This window comes from Plasmodium chabaudi (genome assembly GCF_900002335.3).
Source record: "Plasmodium chabaudi chabaudi strain AS genome assembly, chromosome: 1".
NCBI classification, from domain to species: Eukaryota; Apicomplexa; class Aconoidasida; order Haemosporida; family Plasmodiidae; genus Plasmodium; species Plasmodium chabaudi.
In genome coordinates, this window is record NC_030101.2 from 100,643 (window position 1) to 122,032 (window position 21,390).

Genomic DNA, 21,390 nt, shown 5'->3' on the forward strand with positions numbered 1-21,390 from the left:
AAAACACTTTTATTTGTATTTGCACTTATTTATTTTTTTTTTAAAATAAGACTAAATATAATGAGGGGCATAGGAGAATGTTGAAAAATGGAAAATTAAACACCTTCAAACAATTTAATTTATAAATCGAACTTATGAAAAAAGACCCAAATAATATGTATAAAATTCAATCTGTCCATTAACTTTTTTAAAATATAAAACTCTTGAAGAGTTATATTATACCAAAAGACTACTACGTTTTTTTTTATTTCCAAATTGTTTTACACTATGTTAAAAAATTCTTAATATAATAATTAATCCCTTCTCCACAAGGGAATATATATAATTATTCATATATAATTATACTAAATAGAAAATGTGCGTTTTGCTTGGCTTTTATTCAAAGGCTTTACACCTTTTTCTCTCTATACTTTTATTCAATTTGAAATATTAAAAAGATTATACAAAGACATAATAAAGATATACATTTCAATAAAATTCAATTTAGTTGTATATATTATTTTTCCAATCAAATTAATATTTAAAATGATTAAAGGATGTCATAAAAATTACTGGTTGAATATACCAATGTTTACTTTCTTTTTTAAGGTGAAAAAATTAAGAGATCTCTATAAGCATGTTATATTCGTGAAACCGATATTCTTTTCACATAAATATATACACATAATGGTTAAGTGTAAAAAATTAATTTCTATGGCTTTATAAAAAAAATAAAATCAAATTTTGTATGCTTCATTGCATTTTATTCCTATCATCCTCAATGTGATTGTTAAGAAAAAACACAATTCTATTTTAATGTTACAAATCTATTATAAAATAATACAAATAATTATATGCAGAAAAAAAATATATGCATATGCTTGTAAATAATTGCCCCTATTTCGTAATATTGGCATGTTGTTTTTTCCCATACTTTATACTATTTCCACTTTATAATGAAATAAAAAATTATTAAATCACCTAAACACATTAACATAATTTGTAGTTGCACTATTCGCTTGAATGTAGCTAAAACAGAATAATTTTATTAAAATTGCAAAAAAAAATAATTCACGTATACATGTACATAATTAACCCCCCTATATTTTCTTCACTATAATGTAGTAAGAGACTTTTGAATGATAGAAAAAAAAATATTCGTACAAAAATTATAAATCCATATTTATATTTACTTTTTTTTCTGGTTGACATATATTCAATTCGTATGAATATGTTTAGTTCTATTTAAAAAAAGTTTAATATAAACAATTACGATAAAATATACATGGGCATATAAAAATGAAGATACAGAATTAAACACAAAAACAATGGTAAAAAATATATCATATAGAAGAACAACTTAATTACACTGAAAAAACAATTTTTATCACATTTGTTAGAGCATTAAAAGGTAGTTCCTATTTTCTACCTAAAAAGCGCATGCCACCTACCTATGTGTAAATTGATCATATAATTTTATTCCCAAAAAAAAACATTTATTGATGTTACTCCACTCACAAATGCTTATCCACATGCCGAAATAATGCAAAAGCTGGTGATGAACAAAAACTGCGAATTAAACGCAGAAAAAAATCCAGGTTTAGGATTTACGTTTGACGAAAAAGATGGTTTTTTCGCATCAATATTTAAAAACATAACAAAAAATGAATATTTCAGTGCAGGGGTTGGTATAATATCTGTTGGCGCATTTGTCACCGTTGCTAATAGGTTAAATAGCTATATGTATAGTGCTATAAAAAAAAATCTATTTACATCGCTAGAAATAACCATAAATGATACATCCTATTATTGGATACTAGAATATATGGTGAAAAAAGGAATTATTAGTAGACATTTAAGTTTAAAAACACAAATAATAAATGATAAAAATTGTAAAAATGCTATATTTTCATTTCTTCCGAGTGTTGGTAATCATTTATTTATATATAATAATACATTTATATTTATTGAAAGAAATAGAGATAAAAATATGATTTCTGAAACTAATAGATCATTACCATTTGAAAATATAAAATTAAGTACCTTTGTATGGTCGAAATATATATTTCAAGAATTATTAAAAGATGCCAAAATATATATAGATAAAAAGGAAGAAGGAAAAACATTATTATATAAAACTTTTGGTCATGAATGGAGACCTTTTGGAGCACCAAAAAATAAAAGACCTATTAATTCAGTTATATTACCTGAAAATTTACGTGAATATATAATTAGTGATATACAAACTTTTCTTAATTCAAGCAAATGGTATATTGATAAAGGTATACCATATAGGAGATGCTACTTATTACATGGTCCACCTGGATGTGGAAAAAGTAGTCTAATCAGTGCATTAGCGGGATATTTTGATTTTAATATTTGTACTATAAATGTTAATGACATATATCTTACTGATGATAGATTCATACATCTACTAGCAACTGTCCCTCCAAAAACTATTTTAATTCTCGAAGATATCGATTTTATTTTTCTCAACTCAGCACTAGATAATACTAGTACTAACAATTCAACAAGTAAGCCTAATACCACAACACAATCCTCAAATTCTATATTCAATACAGACTCACATTCTATAAGAACATTAGGCGTATCATATAGTGGCCTTTTAAATGCATTAGATGGTGTTGTAGCAACAGAAGAAAGAATAATTTTTATGACAACTAACAATATTGAAAAACTCCCTAGTACTCTTATTAGACCTGGAAGAGTTGATATGAAAATATTTATTCCTTATGCAAGCATGTATCAATATAAAAATATGTTTTTACGATTTTTTCCGAATCATAATGATTTGGCTGATAAATTTTCGACGATTTTTCAAAATTTTAATTTAAGTATGGCTGAAATACAGTCTTTCTTTTTATTTTCAAAGCATGATCCATATAAGACCATAAAAAATGCTGAGGATTGGGTTAACTTATATGGCAAAAAAAAAGATGGCACTTAAATGTTTTTCCCACTCACACATTATTAATAAAACATACGGTAAGCATATATTTATGAATAACAAAATATGAAGTAATAAAATATGAAGTAACAAAATATGAAGTAATAAAATGTGAAATAATGCAATACTCAAAACATAGGCAATTATATAGTACAAACAAGTAAACCCGCTGCATATCGGCATATGCATATGGATCGGAATAATAATATGGTATAACTGCAACACAAGTAAGCCCATTTCTACTAACCAAATAAACAACTTATGCATATCCTACATGATTATGGCTCTCAACTCTCAGATCGGTATGTTTTTCCACATACCCATCAACATAGATATACAGAAATTCATAATTTTTTTACCGTTTCAAGTTAATGTAAAATTTATTCCATCATTATGAAAGAAGGAAATAAAATAAAATTAAAAAATACAAACATACACAATATGTGCAGATTAAATATGCCAAACAGATATATCAAATACTAATTAAAAATATCAATTTTTTTCGTAGCTAAATAAAAATTGTAACACATCATATAATCCATAAAACACTCGTATCATTATCTATAGTGTACATACGATGTGATACATGAATGTTGTTTCTTTTTACACACATGAATATTTTTTTAAGCTTTCAAGACTTTGTATTACTATGTTTTTTTCCAATAGCTTCTCTCAAATTGTAATAACCTTTTTGATACAACGCATTATTAAATTCCCTTTTAATTTGAATAGCGGATTTTACTCCGTTAAAAACTAAACATGAATATAATTGACAAACTGATGCACCAGCCTCAATTTTTTCCAGTGCATCTGCCCCTGTAAATATACCACCAGATGCAATAATTGGAATTTGCTTATTAGTGTATATATACATATCTGATATTAAATCTGTTGATAGATCTTTCAATCTTTCTCCACTCACTCCTCCTTTTTTACCTTCGAAACTTTTTATATTCATTTTGTTAATTGTAGTATTAGAAATAATCATACCATCTACTCCTGTGTCTAATAAAACTTGGGCGATTTTTTTCTTTTCGCTATTTTCTAGATCGGGAGCCAATTTAACGAAAACTAGAGGCTTCTTTTTTGTTGTATTTACCCAAAAATTTCCACTAGTATGAGCTCTTTGCTCTATCCTATTTATTTCATCCTTCACAAATAAAATAATATTTTTTAATTTATTTGATTCTTGATTATCTCTTAAACCTGGAGTATTAGGGGAACTTACATTAATTGCAATATAATCTGCATATCTAGCAATTTTATAAATAGAATATTTTAAATCATCCACCATATTTTCCGTATCTTTATTTTTTCCAAGACTTACACCAACAATGTGCTTACTTAATAGCTTATCTTCTTGTTGTTTTTTTCTAAAGTTAATTAAATTTTCAGTAACTTGATCACATCCTATATTATTAAATCCACATGAATTTATTATACTTTTATTTTCTACATCTCTAAAAATTCGAGGTTTATCGTTTCCCTTTTGAGGTTTCGGTGTTATCGTACCGATTTCTATAAATGAAAATCCTAGTTTTAACATACTATCTATACATATACCATTTTTATCAAAACCAGCTGCAATTCCAAAAGGGTTTACAAAATTTAAATGTTTTATATCGGACGTTGCATATAAACTATCATTAGTTGTGTCATATGGTAATAAACCATATTTTCCTAATAATAAAAATAGATCATGGCATAACTCACTATCTACATAATTTAAACATAAATCTAAAAGTATGTCATACATAAAAAACTCAGGATTATATGATTCAAAATACATATATAATCCTAGTATACTACTAAATATAAAAAATAAAGCTCTTTTATGTTTTGATTTTTCTTTATTCATTCTTTCATCAAATCTTTTCATTTCATCTTCGAAAAATCCTACGTTTAAAGGGTCTGGATTTGAATTACTACTGCTATATGTTCGAACATTTATATTTAAAAAATCTCGATTACCATTATATCCAAGTATTCTATATTTATCATGTAATACTAAGCAATCCTTCTTGGAAATATTATTCAAACTATTATAATAATTCCTATATTTTGTTGTACTATTTTTATTATTTAATGTTCCATATTTTTTTAATAAATTTCCAATTAACTTTGAATTTCCCCTCGATATGTAGCTCTCCAGTCCTTTTTTCATAATCATTTTTGGACGTACTAATTTTTAACTATTAATATATCTACATATATTATGAACTACTTTGGGATTATTTTTAATTAAATTTTTTTTTGACCATGTTTAATATTCCATGACATTCATCAAATTCTTAAGTTATTTCTTGATGAATAGAAATGTGAGAATATTATACCTTCGCAAAAAAAAAAAAAAAAATTAATCAAAATAAAAACAAACAAATACTTAATAAAATTATTAATCGAACATCTCAATAAATTTGTCGTTATATAAACAAATTGACAAATAATAAAAATTATTAAATTAATAAAATAATAAAAAAAAAAGGAATATTTATTTCACCGTTCGTAAAAACATAAAGCGTCCAGGATAATCGTTTCGGTATTCGACCACAAAAAAGCGCGAAAATAATATAATAATATAAAAAAATATATATATTTATTTATTCGTACAATTAAAAATTACCAACCAATGCAGATAAATTAATAACGTAAGTCATCCTAAATAAACATAAAAATTTTAATAAAAATCACAAATGTATTTGTGGAATGTTCCCAATTTTTTATTTTCAAAATTTTTTTTCATCCCAATCCATATTCTAAAACACGCTAGCCACAGCGATTAAAGGTTTTACTATTGAGAATGAACTTGCAAAATTTTCCTATATATATAATACATATACATACATATAGCATAACAAATAGTGTTTGCGCGAGCGTACATGTATATGCGGAATGAGCAATTGGGCCCTGTCCACACGAAAGTGTAAACTTGGTTATAATTTGTTATTAATTTGTTTTTATTTATAGTTTAAATTAAAAAAAATATGATGTATAAAAGAATATACAACTTGCCTATTCACAAATGGATAATGTAAAGGGCACGAAAGTGGGTATTAAAAAAAAAATAATAAACAAAATAAAATATAGTTAAAACACGAGACTATATATGTATATATATATTTGTATCGGTTTAACTAAAATTTAAAAGGAAGAATATCACGAAAATGCTTAAAAAAGTAAAAACGAATAAAAACTATCTTAAAAAAATGGCTGTAAATGTTTTATAAAAAATGTTTATAAAGGGGGGGGTGTCATATAAATATTATAAAACTTTTGCTATGAATAACAAATTATTTACTGTGCTTATGCACATAGAAGAATGAGTTTAAAAAAAATATATATATCTCTGCTTTCACAATATGATAACACATATCCAATATGTGTATTGTTTGTGCCATTGCGAGAAATAAAATTGACCATAGGTCAGTCTAAAAACATTTTTTGCAAATCCTTTTTATCAAAAGGTATTTTACATTGTGGGCACTTTCGATTCCTTGATTTAAGATTATTAAAAATACAAGTTTCACAATATATATGCCCACATTTAATAATAATATAATTTCTAAAATTCTCCATACAAACACTACATATTAATCTTCTTCGCAATTCATTATTTTCTTCTATAAGTAAATTAGTATCTTCATTACTTGGTGACATATCTTTTTTATATTTATTTTTTTCCATCGAACATAAAGTATTTTGAAGTTTTTTATTTTCTTTATATAAATCATTACATTGTGTAATTAATTTTTTATTACAACTATACAAATTTTTTAATATACCAGACAATTCTTTTTTTTTTTGAAAAATTAATTCATATTTTTCTTTTAATTTTATAATTATATTCATTTGTTCTTCTTTTGCACTATCTGATATAACTGCATTTTTTCTAGCATGATAAAATAATGATAAATATAAATTTGAAAAATTTTTATATTTATCATATGTATCATTTATTAAAGATATCTTTTCTTTATAACTACTTTCAAGTTGTTTTAAATTATTTTCTGCATATTCTTTAGTTACCATATTATTATATTTTTTTAAATATTCCATCTCTTTATTTTTTATTTGTAAAATCATTTCATCAACTTGTTCTTGTTTTTTTTCATATTCTTTTGTTATTTCTTCTATTTCTTCACTCATAGAATCGTAACTACTTTTTAAGTTTATTAGCTCTTCTTCAACATCTTTTTTTTTTTCTAAACTTTTTCGCATATTTTCATTTTCACGAAGAAGTTCATTATATTTATCTATATCTACACTCGTTTTATTTTTTGATCCATCACCAATTGCATTGCCATTATTTATATTCACATTTTTTATCATACATCCTTCTGAACTTAATAAGTTATCTTTTTCTTTTTTTAGGATCTCTATTTTCTCTTTCAAATTATTTTCTGATATTTTTAGAGTATCAATATTGCTTTTCATTTTTAATATTTCATTTTCTTTTTGTTTTAATTGGACGGTTTGATTAGTTTCAATATTTTTTAATACATCGACTTCATTTTTCATAGCATTTATTTTATTTTCAATTTTATCTTTATCTAATTTATAGGTAACAATTTCTATTTCTAACTCTTTAATTTTGTTAACTAATTTTTTTTTATTATTTATTGTTTCATTTAATAAATTATCAAATTCTTCATCTTTATCATTTTCCATTCTTAATATTTCCTTTTTTAAAAGAACAATCTCTTTTTCTCTTTCCTTTAATGTGCTATAAATATTCATCGTTTCTTTCATCAGATTTTTAAATGGATCGCTTTGTATTATTTTTTCTTTTGTAACTAAATTTTCAAAGTTTAACAAAATTTGGGACTCCACCTTATTAGCTATATTATCGTTTTCATTCTTCCCTGAATTATCAATCGTACTATTCATATTTGTAGTACTGCTATTACCAATGTTTGTATCTCCTGGTGTAGATAATTGCTTAGCTACACACAAATTATTACTTTCATTTTTTGTAACCATACCACTAGTAGGCTCACCCAAAGTAACACCATTCTCACATAAATTTTCATAACCACAATTAATACATATTAATTTATTTTTATCTTCGTCAAAGTTTTCTAATTTTATTTCATTTTGCATAATATCCTCAGGTTTTTCAACCTTACCATCCTCAATAATCGTTTTACATATATTTAAATTGTATAGCTTAAAAAGTAAAGATGCTTTTTTTTTCTCTAACCTTTCTAATTCTATTTTTATATTATTATAATCATTTTTTGCATTATTACTTTTTTTTTTTTCATCTTTATATTTTTCATAATAAACATTTTTTTCATAATTTATTTTTCTTATATATTCTAAATTACAATCAATATTAATATTTGACTTTAAACACATAATATTATTTATAAAATTTAATGTTTTTTTAATATTTTCTAAAAATTCAAATCGTATCTTTTCTTCAAAAATGGTTTTAGAATATTTTTCTCTACCATTACAATCTTTTGTGTTATCTGAACTTTCTTTATCTTCTTTTTCATCTCGTCTTCGTTTTACATTTGTATATCCTTTTTCTTTATCATTATTTTTTTCATTTTTGATAAACGCTTTTTCTTCCTCACCTATTTTTATTTTTTTATTTTTTGCTTTTATATTTTCTATATCGTCTTCTGATAACGATTTAAAAAAATCCGAGTCCTCTTCTTCATCACTTTCATTCCCATCATTTTTATTTACATATTTTAAAAATAAATCATGGAAATTTTCTATATTATAATAAGGAGACTCGATCATATGTTCATACTCATCACCACTTGCTTCGCCATTTTTGTTATTGCTTTCTTTTTTTATACGTATGCCAATTTCTTTATCATTATTTATTAAGTTTAATAAATCACTGTTAAATATTTTCCATACTACATTAATATTTCTTAAAACATTTTTATAAAACTTCAAATCTTCATTTGCATTATCGATATAATTGTTTTTTTCTTGTAATTCCTTTCGATATAAATTCAAACAATGCTTTAAATTATAAATATTTTCAATAATTATTTCAGTATTTTCGAGTGGTAATGGCGTATAATTTTGTTTATCATATTTATTTCTTTTCTTACTATTCATTATTGTTATTTAAGTATTGTTAATATATATAATAGATGAAACTATAGAAGCATACAAAACATGGGGAATAAAAAACGATTTATAATAAACAAAAAACAAAAAAAAAAATACATCAAAATAAACAACTGTAGAGTTATTTTTATCTAATGAATGGATAGGATATTTATCTATTCAAAAGTTTAATAAGCTGAACTATGATATTTTCTTAGTTTGTTTGCAGCTATATATAATATATACATAAAGAGATAGCTACATATACAACAATCATGTATACCTCTTCCGTATGCATGATACCAAAATGTTTGTATATATATCAAAATATATAAATATAAATTATATTTTTTTCATAATTACATTCTTTAAATATAACAAAATAATACTTAATTCATAAGGAAATTAAAACATTCTGATATAACATAAACATTAATTCTTATAAAAACAACCACATTATATAATACCAATTAAAAATATAATATATACTATCAAAAATCTTATTTATGCATTATTTACAATCTATTTTATATTTTCTCATATATCAAAAAATAATAGCGCACGTATAATATAGTATATAGTATATAAAAAATTTTAGTTTTTTCTTAAAAAAAAAAAAAAAAAATAAACTGTTTTAAAATAAAAATTAAATACCATATATATGGACTGACTCATTTCCTATAAATTTAAATTGTTAAAATAATTTCGCTTAACATAGGAAACAATTTTTTTGGAAATATATCACATTTTCTTGGATTATAATATGGATTGAAGATATTAAATAAATCCCTTTATTTATTTATAGTCAGTCGGGGGAACATAAAATTTATACCGCATTAAGTACTATTTATGATTTGGCCCAAATGGCTGATAATATTATTTAACCCCAATAATATTATTTTATTTATATATTTTTTTTACTAGCAAAATGAGCATATTCAAGATTATTTACAACTAGTGATATGAAAATTAATAAGCAAAATATTTTCATCGCTATAACAAACTAATTTTTATTAAAATTATTTTAAAAGCAAAATATGTACATGCTTATGCCATTTTCAACAGTTTTGGTACTAGGTTTATAATACCTTTTCATATGATCTATATTATCATATAATTCTTTTATAACAACATTTTTGAGAGTACCCCCAATAGAAATGAAAAACTATTAACATACAAAATTCTTACAGATCTATTTTTTAAAACATTTTCCAAATTTATAGTACTACAATGGTCAGACAAAAATAATAGAACATACCATCTTTCCTATCATTAAAGTTTAAAATCATTTTTTGATATATTTTTTTTTCTTTTAAAATATGTTGATGAAAATAAGTTTTTATAATATGCCTCCCCACACTTTTAACATCGTATAATGTCTTTCCCCCTATTTTTATGACTATAGACACCTTTTAAATATATCAATATGTTCTTAAATATTTATGTCAAAAAATATATTATTTTTAAAGGTATTGCTTGGGATATATATGGGTGTACAACAATTTAAATGTTAATGAAAAAAAAGAAATTGATTTGTTACTTTTTTAAAGGCAATAACTATTTTATGCTCTGTATTTTATAAATTATTTTTGTTAAAAATTTACAATTAAATGGATATTATTTGCATTTTTATGGCATATTCTATTCATTCCTCATGTCTTTGTATATATTACAAAATGTAGGAATATATATAATGCCAAAACATATTTATATCATGCTCCTCTTGTTTGTGAGCTTAAGAAATAATTCAATTTAATTAAGGCTATTTTTTTTAAAATAAATTAAAAAAACGAAATACCAGTTATTATTCCCTACAAAAACGATACTATCAATTTTGTAGAAACATACACAAGCATGTGCAATATTCTATTCACAAATAAATAAATATGAATTATCCTACACCTGCAAACTTTATATTTTCAACTTTTTAAAAATTATAAAGCAAGCCTTTTATATACTACTACAAAATATAGTTAAACCTTATTTGCCTGACCAATTGGAAGTTTACATATATTATAAAAATACATAATATGAATATATACACATGTATGTATAAAAATTGTAAGAGCTCATGTGTGCTTACCCATTTATATATTTTTTTTGAAAATATTTTCGTACTACATTTGTTTATTGTCATTTGCTAATGTAAAGAAAAATGGATAAAGAAATGTAAACATTGGTTAGGAAATATTCATCAAATGTATATATTTTTTTACAGTTTTTATATTTTATACATTTTCATATCTTTTAGTTAATCAAATTTAAAACATTGAAAAAATACAATTTTTATAAAAACATTTGTGTATATATTATTCCACGACTCAACGAATTAAAAACATTTTGCACATTTATCACTGTAAATATATTTGTAGCTATTTATCTATTTTTTTTTTCTTTTGATATGAAATATTTTATAATTTTTAATTCATCCTCTATTTTTTAAATGTGCATAAATGTATCCTAGTATTTATTCCTATGATATTCATGCTTGTTTGAAGAAATAAGTGCCAACCGTATTTATTTTTATTATACATAATAAAATATTTATCCTTTCATATTTCATTAAGCTTACATATTAATCATATATATTATTTATATAAATATGTATATATCAATAATTTTATAATATAAAATATATTTTTGCTACATCAATTATTAGTAATGATGCCTCCATGTTTTTATTTGTATTATTACTCATGTCTGTTGTATTAACCCCATGATACTATAATTCCATTTATTTAGCTACATATGCCCGGAGAGAAAAAAAAAATTTTTAATACTAACATGCACTACACTATAAATATTCACATACATACACAAATATATATCCTCTAATTATAACTGGATATATGTGTAATATTTCAAAATTTGATTTTTTATCCACAAAATATTCTTTGGTTTCCCATAGGGTTTTATATTAACCCATAATATATTATTTACACCATATGATACTACTCGAATAGCTCTAAACAAAATGGTTATGGGACGAGTACGCGCAACGTCTTATATAAGACGTACCATTTCACAGCCACTAAATAAAAATCTCCCTGCAGGGAATATACAAAATTCTAGAGGTTTAAATGATACCAATTTAATAGGAAATAAAAATTTACATTTACAATTATTATGCAATGGAAAAGAACCATATAATGATTGTATTGCACATTTAGGAAATTATCGAGATTTTGAAGAAACCAAACCATTTTATATGCCTAGAAAAACAGACATTAATTCAGTATATAACATTTTAAATAACAAGTTAAATATACTTTTATTATTTATCCCTATCGGTATACTTAGTTATTTATTAGGAACCCCAGATATATATATATTTTTTTTTAATTTCATGGCCTTAATACCTTTATCAGCCTTAATGGGAAGCGTAACAGAAGACCTAGCTTTACATACAGGAGAAATTATCGGGGGATTACTAAATGCAACATTTGGAAATTTAATGGAAATGATATTTTCTATTCAAGCACTAAAAGCAGGATTAATTAATGTCGTTCAAGGTACATTATTAGGAAGCATATTATCAAATTTATTATTAGTCTTAGGTATGTCATTTTTTGCGGGAGGATTATATCATCATGTTCAAAAGTTTAATGAAAAAGGAGCTACATGTAGTACATCCTTATTATTATTATCAAGCTTAGCTATAACTATACCTTCCGTATCTTCAGTTACTGGTAACAACAATATCGATGTATTATTAAAAGTTTCAAGAATAACAGCTGTTTTAATATTTATAACATATTGCTTATTTTTATTATTCCAATTATATACACATATATCATTATTTCAAGATAAAGAAATGACTGAAGAAACACCACAATTATCTGTAATCACAGGATCTCTTTTTTTAATTTTAATAACTGTTCTTGTAAGTATTCATTCGGAATATCTTATTAATACAGTTGAATCAGTTGTTAGATATTATAATATTTCTGAAAATTTTATTGGCGTTATACTTTTACCTATTGTTGGTAATGCTACAGAACATTTAACTGCTGTTACTGTTGCAATTAAAAATAAAGTCGATTTAACTATGGGAGTAGCTGTTGGTTCCTCTGCTCAAATAGCTCTTTTTGTTGTACCAATAACAGTTTTATTCGGTTGGATTTTAAATAAACCTATGACCTTAGCCTTTTCTCCTTTATCAAGTGTTATATTAGTTATGTCAGTTATTGTTACAATGGCTATTGTACAAGATGGCGAAAGTAATTGGCTAGAAGGTGTTTTGTTAATTACCGCTTATCTTATTGTTGGTGTTGTTTTTTGGTTTGACGCTTCATAAATTAATTTAAAATTTATGCAATTACTACTATCAAAATTTTTTAAATAATTATATATATCATCCTATCCATTTTTCATGGGAAAAAAATAACATAATCACTTATTATATTTTTTTTGTTCTACTAATCTTGTTTTTCTGCATTTTTTATAATACTGCTTTTTTTTTTTGTGTGTGCAAATTTATTTATGCACCATTTTATCACCATAACATATTTATTATTTTTTCTACTCTTACATATTTAATCGTTTATTCTGCGCATTGCTTATGTAATGTTATATTTATTTACAAGTGTTTATAAAATTTGTGCATATAAATTAAGTGTATTGTTAGACATACACAAATAACTATTTTAATTTTTACCCAAATTCAAATTGCCACTCAGTATGGCTATTTCCTACACATGCAGTACGCAATATATTACAATATGATTACTTTTTCATACTACTTTATATAAATAAACTAATTTTTTTCTAAATATTTTTATATGTTTAAGTTCGGTTAAAGGTTAGGAATGAAAAAGAATGCAAACCATTTTGTTCCATAAACAATAAATGAAATAAAACTATTTTATTTTTTTAAAGAGGAATAACAAATTTCATCAAATATATAAATAAATTCACAATAGGAAAAAGCAAAACAAAATATATCAAAAACTTTTAACATCACTTTACTTTTTCTATTCTCACAACTTTCGAGTCATAATATTTCTTACACTTGTTGGGACTCCTTTTTTGTCTCATGAAATTTCGAAAGTAATATTCTTTTAGTATTACCCACAAGGACGAGCTGATATCAGTCCGAATCAGTGCCATCTGAAATGTGAAGAAAATGAAAAAGTGATCAAATGAAAACAATAATAAATTTTGCACATATATAGACACGCCTTACATGAACTAACAGCGGAATATGAGGAGATAAAGACTCCCATAAATTATGATGAGATGATAAAAACAAAAGTATAGACATTATAGAATGAGCATAAATACTAAGTTTTTGTGTTTCTTGATTATTGGATGTCATATATTCATATGAATAATCGCTAGTTGTATTATTTTGATTTTTATAACGTTTTCTTATATTATAACATGTTTTTATATCCTTAACAGTATCGGAGTTAATTTTGTTTTTCTTAGCATATATAATTAAATTATCATGTAAATAAAGTATTTTCTTTTCAATATTAGAACCACAATTTTCATTACTCATAATTTTTACATCATTATTTAAGTTACAATTATTTAAAATATCTTGAACTCTTTTACTATCTACCACCATTTCGTCTACATCATTTATATTAGCACAATTCAAAATACTTTTAAAATAAATAAATTTTTTTAAAAATAAAAAAAGGGTTTTTAAAAATGTTTTCTCTAATAGTTCATTTCTTTTTCCGCTAGCATTATCATGATCATATTTTTCTTTCCCTCCTTTTTCGAAACTTTTATTTGTATTAAATTCGCATTTTACTGATCCCTCATTATTAGTAGCTTCACAAATTCGGGGTGACCCACCCATACTTTCAAACAAGCCATTCGTCATATTTTCAGACGTAACCGTGTTATTTCTAAAATATGTTGTCTGAAAATCTGTTTTTTTTTTCATACCATTTTTAATATCACTATTGTTAGCTTCATTATTACGCCCTACTTCAATGCCTTTGTTGAAGAAAACAGATGAGCCTTCATTCTGGAATTCTTTTTCAATGATTAGTCCCGTTGCCAAATAATCAGGATCATAAGTAATTAAATTATATATTAAACACAACGATGTTACAATAAGATTATGAGACAATGGGATGTCAAAGTGTATATAAATATATAACGGAAAAGAACACAAACGAAGAAATGAGAAAATATAGGATTTAATTGATAGTATATTATTTCTAATCATTTGAATAATAAATTTCATAAATGTTTCTAAAAATATAAACCCATTATAATTTAAAATACATAAAGGTATATTCACATAAGTATAACAACATTTTACATTTATTGTATTATTTAATATCCATGGTATTATAGACATATAAAATAACTTCTTAGGAATTAAATATAATATGTGTGCTAATATATTTAAGGATAATATTGCAATATTTAAATATTTATTAACTCTTTTATATATTTTTAATAATATATTTTTTGTAATTCCATGTAAATTTAACAAAATATCTTTTTCCATTTTTTCTTTCTCTTTACAACAAAAACTTTCAAAATAATTATAATGCTCCTTTAAATATTTATCATCTATCTTTTTATAAATATTATATCTTCTATTATTTTTTCGAAATATTTTTAAAAATAATTTTTTCATTTTTTTTTTATATTTCTGTCCATCCATTTCTTTATTCTCATTCTCATTTATTTTTACTTTATCTTTTTCTACACTATCATCATTTTTCACATAACGAATTTCACAACTCCATTTTTCATTTTCCTCTTCCCTTCCGTTAATTTCATCTCTCTCATTACTATCAAGATCATTCTGATTTTCTTTAAACTTTTCATTTTCATCTATAAACTTAGAAACCGGTTCTATATTTATTTTTCCACAATCAGTTGACTCATTCTGATTGTCTTTCCTAAAATTGTCATCATTATTTGGTTCACCACCCTTTTTGGGTTTATTGTTTTTACGATTTTCTTGATTTGAAAATAAATAAAATTTGTTATCCGACGAGAAATGGGCAACAATTTTCATTGTGTTTATTTTTTCTAAATATTGGGATGGAAAAAAAATATATTTTAATGAAATATTTTTACCCATCTCTTTATTTATTATATCAATACAAATAAACATATTAATATACACATTTTCAATAACCTTTTCATGATATATTATATTTTCAAAATTTTTTAAAAATACAGTTTCAAATATACTAAGAAATTTACTTAAATAAAAATAATGGATTAATTTATGTTTCGTTTCTTTTCGTTTTTTTTTAATAAACATTTTTTTCACATCCTTATACATTTCATTTTGTAGATTTTTATATATTTCTCTAACTTCCTTCTTATTTTTATTTACCTTCTTTGTCTCCTTAGAATTGTCTATACTCCCCCCACTGTTATTATTCAAATTGGTAAAACCATTTTTCGACACAAAATTTTCAGACGCATTTTTACGCCCATTTTCAGTATCATCACGTGACAAATTTTGTAACTGGCTTTCCTCAGTAACTTCTGTACAAACATCATTTCCTTCACTATTTTTTATGTCCCATTTTCTAGTTTTATTCTCTTTCCATCTATCTTCTTCATATTCATCTTTTCCATTTTCATCAAATTCTTTGGAATTTCTATTTAAATTATTTCCTTCTCTTATTTCAGAACCAATTAATTTTTCACTATCTTGACCATCAAATTTATTATAACTCGATTTATACAAACTATTCTCATCCTTTTCAAACTCATTAATATTGTTATTATTTTTATAAGCCAATATATCTTTACTATTATCGACTGTAGTATTTCCTTCAATTTTCAATGAGACAAATAAATTTATATCAGTATTTATACAACTATTCATACTACAAACCGATGATGATTCATCTGATGAACTTACATCATAAAAATTATTCTTTGGTATTTCTTTATTTGTCAATTCTTTTTTCAAAATATTTTTATTTCCTCCATTCAAAGGTGTAAGCATAGTGAGAATTTCATTTTTATCGTCCAATGGGCTCATATCTTCAGTTACTTTTTTACTTTTATCTGTGCTACAACCATTTTCATTTCCTTTTTCTTTACTATCCTTACAATTTGGTGGTATATTAAAAAAATATAAATTATATTTACTAATTTGAAATATATTATTCAGTATATATAAAATGATGAAAACAAATTCAACGGAACTCTTTTTTGTTAAAATTTTTTCCACATATTTTTTATCTTTGTAAAAATAGTTACAATTTAAATTTCCACCATCGTTATCTCTTCGAATTATGTTCATATTTTCTATGTCTGTACTATGGATACTACTGCAATAGTAGGAACTAGCCGATGAGTCTGCATTAGTGCGAATATTTTCACCACATACTTCATTTCTCTCATCATATTTTTTATTTATTTTTTTTGGTTCCTCCTTTTGCTCAACACATTTATTTCCTAGTTCATACATTCGCTTAATTTTTTTTTTTTTTTCTTCACAATATTCATAGTAAGATAAATGCAAATCGACCATCTCCCTTATTTCGATTTTATTGTTTAAAAATAATACGTTTGATAAAATCTGGCTATTATTCGATCTAGGGTCTTTTTCATTTCTCTACAAAGGGCAAAAGTCAACAGCACACCAAATATATGTAACAACATTATTTCACACTTAAGTTAAGAACACACAAAATAAATCAATAGTTTTATGTTACAACTGAATATATACAAAATGGGTTACAATAAAAAATGTCGAGAAGTATTCAGCCATATTTTATCTCCCTATAAATTTGCATAATTGTACATGCTCGTTTTTTATTCCCTTACCTTTTCGGTGGTGTAATCCGAACAAATCTCTGATTCATAATTTTTATTTTCAATTTTATTCTTCGAATTTTCCATGTTTGAAATTATGTTTCTTTCTCTTTTTTCAATTGGCTCGTCTTTTACTAAATAGTCTTTAAAAAAATTCATCAAGATATATACTGACCGCTTTGTACTATTAAAGCCATCATAAAATATTTTAAGTATATCTTCCAATACATGCAAAAGGGACCATATGACAATATGAATTTGTTTTTTTGAAATAATATTTTCCATTTTTGATATAGAATAAAATATATTTAAACATAATATAAAATCTCCAACATTTTCTTTTCTTTTATATAATCCTAATAATAATCTATATACATCTATACATTTTTCATTTTCAACTTTAGATAAAATTATATCTTTATTATTTTCGTAATTATATCTATAGTTATCTATCCCTCTCATATTATTCATAATGTTTTCTCCTTGTCCACAAACTGTATTCATTCCATTTTTCAAAATATTGAAATTATTTTCACAACTTCCATTGTTCATATAATTTACAACATTATCAACATAACCATTATTACTTAAGATTCCACTACCCCAATTGTTATAACTATTAACAATATTATTATTTTTTGAATATTCTATAAATGAATTATCATTTATAAATGCATAGTTCATATATCCCATGCTTGCTGGGGCTATGCTAGTAATTGGAGAACCATTATATTCACTATAATTATTTTCGTTTAGTAACTTGAGTGTAGAACAGTTACTATCAACAAAATTATTATTAATATAGGGTGTTCCTATATAATTATTATTTTCATTTTTTATGGGACTATTAAAAATATAAGTATTACTAAAATTGGAGGAATACATATTATTGTTGTAATCTGTATCTCCTATATATCTATTGTCACCATAATTAGGTATATTTAAATAATTCATATAATTTAAATTGCTTGAGTAATTATTTATCGTGTTATATGGAAGATTATAACAAGACATATTATTTATATTCACAAAATTTTCACTACAATTCATTTGATCATCTATTTGTTTGCTACTACTTTTTTTACTATTATTTATTTTTCCCTTTCTCATCTTTGTATCATTACTCGATCTACCTCTTCGTTCATTACTTTGAGCTTTACCAACATCAGACCTTCGAATAACATCATTGTTATTACCATTTAGATTATCAATGAGAGTATTATCCTCATTCAACTCTCCTCCAATATTGTTGTAATTCATAAAAATATTGTTTCTATGGTTTTTCTTATATTTCCCTTCACCTTTTCGATTCTCTTTAGTATAACTATCATGATATATTTCTTTTTTTGTTTTACAATTTATTTCCATATTGTTATTATGACTATTATTAGTAGGATAATTAAAATTGGACATTCCATTTTCTATATTAATTTTTTTTTTACCAATAGCTGGACGATTTTCTATCCTAAATATATCATCCTTAACAAAAAAAGAATCTTTATTCATTCCAACAAAACGACTATCATCAATTATCATGTTTGTATCTCCTTTCCCATTATTTTGGACACCCCTTTTATTAGTAGTACCTTTAGAAGATATTGCTATATTATTTGCATTAGTATTTGTTACTGATTTTTTTTTATTTTTTACATCTACATTATTTATTCCAACACGACATCGATATTTTTTTGTTAATATTTTTCCTTTTTTTAAATTATCATGTATTCTTTCAAATTCTCTAAGATAATTTAAATAATACTCTTTAATATTTTTAATTTCTATTAATCTAATATTTTTTTCTTTATTTATAAGACCAAACTCTTTTCCAATCTTCAACCATTTCGCATTTCTACTTACACACGAATACCCACCATGTTTCAAAACACTTAAATACAAATCATATAACCATATATCCTTTCCTTCTAATAAATAAGGAATCTCATTTATGTCTCCACCATAGTATTCTTCATATTTTCTATAAAACTCATCTTTTTCCATTTTGTTTCCATTGCATATGCATGAAAATTTTTCATATATATTTTATGTACATACCTCAACTAATAATAGTTATATATGCATGGACTACATAATTCACATTTTTACAAACTAGTCCACACTATTTCCAATCATTAATCACGTGTATTATCATAAATACTGATGAAAAAGAAAATTATTATTTCATTCTAAAAAAAAAGTACACCATAAAATTATAAAACTTAACCAGCATACATACACATTTATTTCAACCTTTCTATTTTTTGATAAACTTTAAAAAAATATATAATATCAAAGTGAAAAATAATAAGCTAGCTAAGAGATAGACTCATTTAGCTGTACCCGATTTAAGTCCATTCACCTTTCAATAGTATGCATGTATGTATGTACATATTCACAATTTCAGAAAATTTATTAAAAATAAAGAAAAGGAAATTATCCCTATTTAACTATTACTACAATTATCATATTATAAAAATAATTTTCTTTAAGTGTGTACTTTTTTTTAATTATAATTATTATGGAAATTATTTTATGAAATACACATTTATATTATCCAAATCGTTAATCACATACATATGTAGAAATTAGCCAAAATTTATAATAAAACAAGAAAACCTTATTTTTTTTTTTTTTTTTTTTTTTTTCATTTTTTGGACACTCTGAAAAGTATGCATAAGCAATAGTTGAAAATTAAAATATGTTTATATCGATGGTAAATATGATACTAACTATATTAACACATAAAGTGATAAAAAAGGATAAGCAAAAAATATATAACATTACTCATGTATACCTCTTCATCAATTACAAGACCAACTAATTGTCACTACATCCTTTATTTCCGTTTTATAGTTAACATTTTCCATCTTATTTATGTAAATACTCATGAAAATAATATAATAATAAATATTCGTTAGACACCAGCATTTTTCAGTACTAAATTTATGGTACTACAATGAGAGCATTAATTGTGTTTAATTTTTCTGGGCTCATCCCCAAATAAATAAAAAAAATGAAAAACCTTTTATTGTTTTAATCATCTTTATAGTCCACCATCTAAAGCATAACTCAATATTAATAATGTTCAAATAGTGGAAAAACGATTCCCCATAAATTTTATCATTAAAAAAAAATTCATCCCATTAACATTTGTGCTTTACATACACAGTGATGGGAATAAAAAAATGGCCGTAAAAATATACTACAATTACAATCTTCTTATTATTTTAAATATTTTTTTTAATTTATAAAATAATTATTCTAACAAATTTAATGCGAATTTTACCACTATAATATCATTCCCTATTTTATACATTTTTAAATTCCCTATATGAATGATAATTGAAATTAAAAAAATAAAATTCAAATAAAAGAAAACAGTTGAAATTCATTGTGATTTATAAGAGGAATGAAAATGTGTTTCATCGAATATTGTATAAATTTAATTTTCACATCCTCTACAATAGAATAGAAACTTGCACAGCTAAATGTAAAGACGAATAAGCGTATAGATATAATATGAATATGCTTTAATATTTGCAGTACGATGTAAAATTATGAAATAGAATATAAGCCAAGTAAGGATATGGTCCTTATTATTAGTGAGAGCA

General features: G+C 23.9%; 5 protein-coding genes across 5 annotated transcripts; 2 read left to right on the forward strand and 3 right to left on the reverse strand.

The window, feature by feature from the left end:
• Positions 1-1,522: 1,522 nt before the first annotated feature.
• Positions 1,523-2,947, forward strand: PCHAS_0102700 (mitochondrial chaperone BCS1, putative; the record flags this gene model as incomplete). Its single annotated transcript, XM_739050.1, has 1 exon — positions 1,523-2,947. The coding sequence occupies one exon, from the start codon at positions 1,523-1,525 to the stop codon at positions 2,945-2,947; it is 1,425 nt and encodes a 474-aa protein (XP_744143.1).
• A 631-nt stretch (positions 2,948-3,578) lies between these two features.
• On the reverse strand, positions 3,579-5,117 carry PCHAS_0102800 (dihydroorotate dehydrogenase, putative; the record flags this gene model as incomplete). Its single annotated transcript, XM_739051.2, has 1 exon — positions 3,579-5,117. One exon carries the CDS (start codon positions 5,115-5,117, stop codon positions 3,579-3,581), a length of 1,539 nt encoding a protein of 512 aa, XP_744144.2.
• A 1,253-nt stretch (positions 5,118-6,370) lies between these two features.
• PCHAS_0102900 (trophozoite exported protein 1, putative) lies at positions 6,371-9,031 on the reverse strand (the record flags this gene model as incomplete). Its single annotated transcript, XM_735438.2, has 1 exon — positions 6,371-9,031. One exon carries the CDS (start codon positions 9,029-9,031, stop codon positions 6,371-6,373), a length of 2,661 nt encoding a protein of 886 aa, XP_740531.2.
• Positions 9,032-11,996: 2,965 nt separating this feature from the next.
• PCHAS_0103000 (cation/H+ antiporter, putative) lies at positions 11,997-13,319 on the forward strand (the record flags this gene model as incomplete). The annotated part of the gene is made up of 1 exon (XM_734455.2): positions 11,997-13,319. The coding sequence occupies one exon, from the start codon at positions 11,997-11,999 to the stop codon at positions 13,317-13,319; it is 1,323 nt and encodes a 440-aa protein (XP_739548.2).
• A 662-nt stretch (positions 13,320-13,981) lies between these two features.
• Positions 13,982-19,780, reverse strand: PCHAS_0103100 (AT-rich interactive domain-containing protein, putative; the record flags this gene model as incomplete). The annotated part of the gene is made up of 3 exons (XM_016797633.1): positions 13,982-14,131; positions 14,208-17,582; positions 17,795-19,780. The coding sequence occupies 3 exons, from the start codon at positions 19,778-19,780 to the stop codon at positions 13,982-13,984; spliced, it is 5,511 nt and encodes a 1,836-aa protein (XP_016652971.1).
• Positions 19,781-21,390: the final 1,610 nt, after the last annotated feature.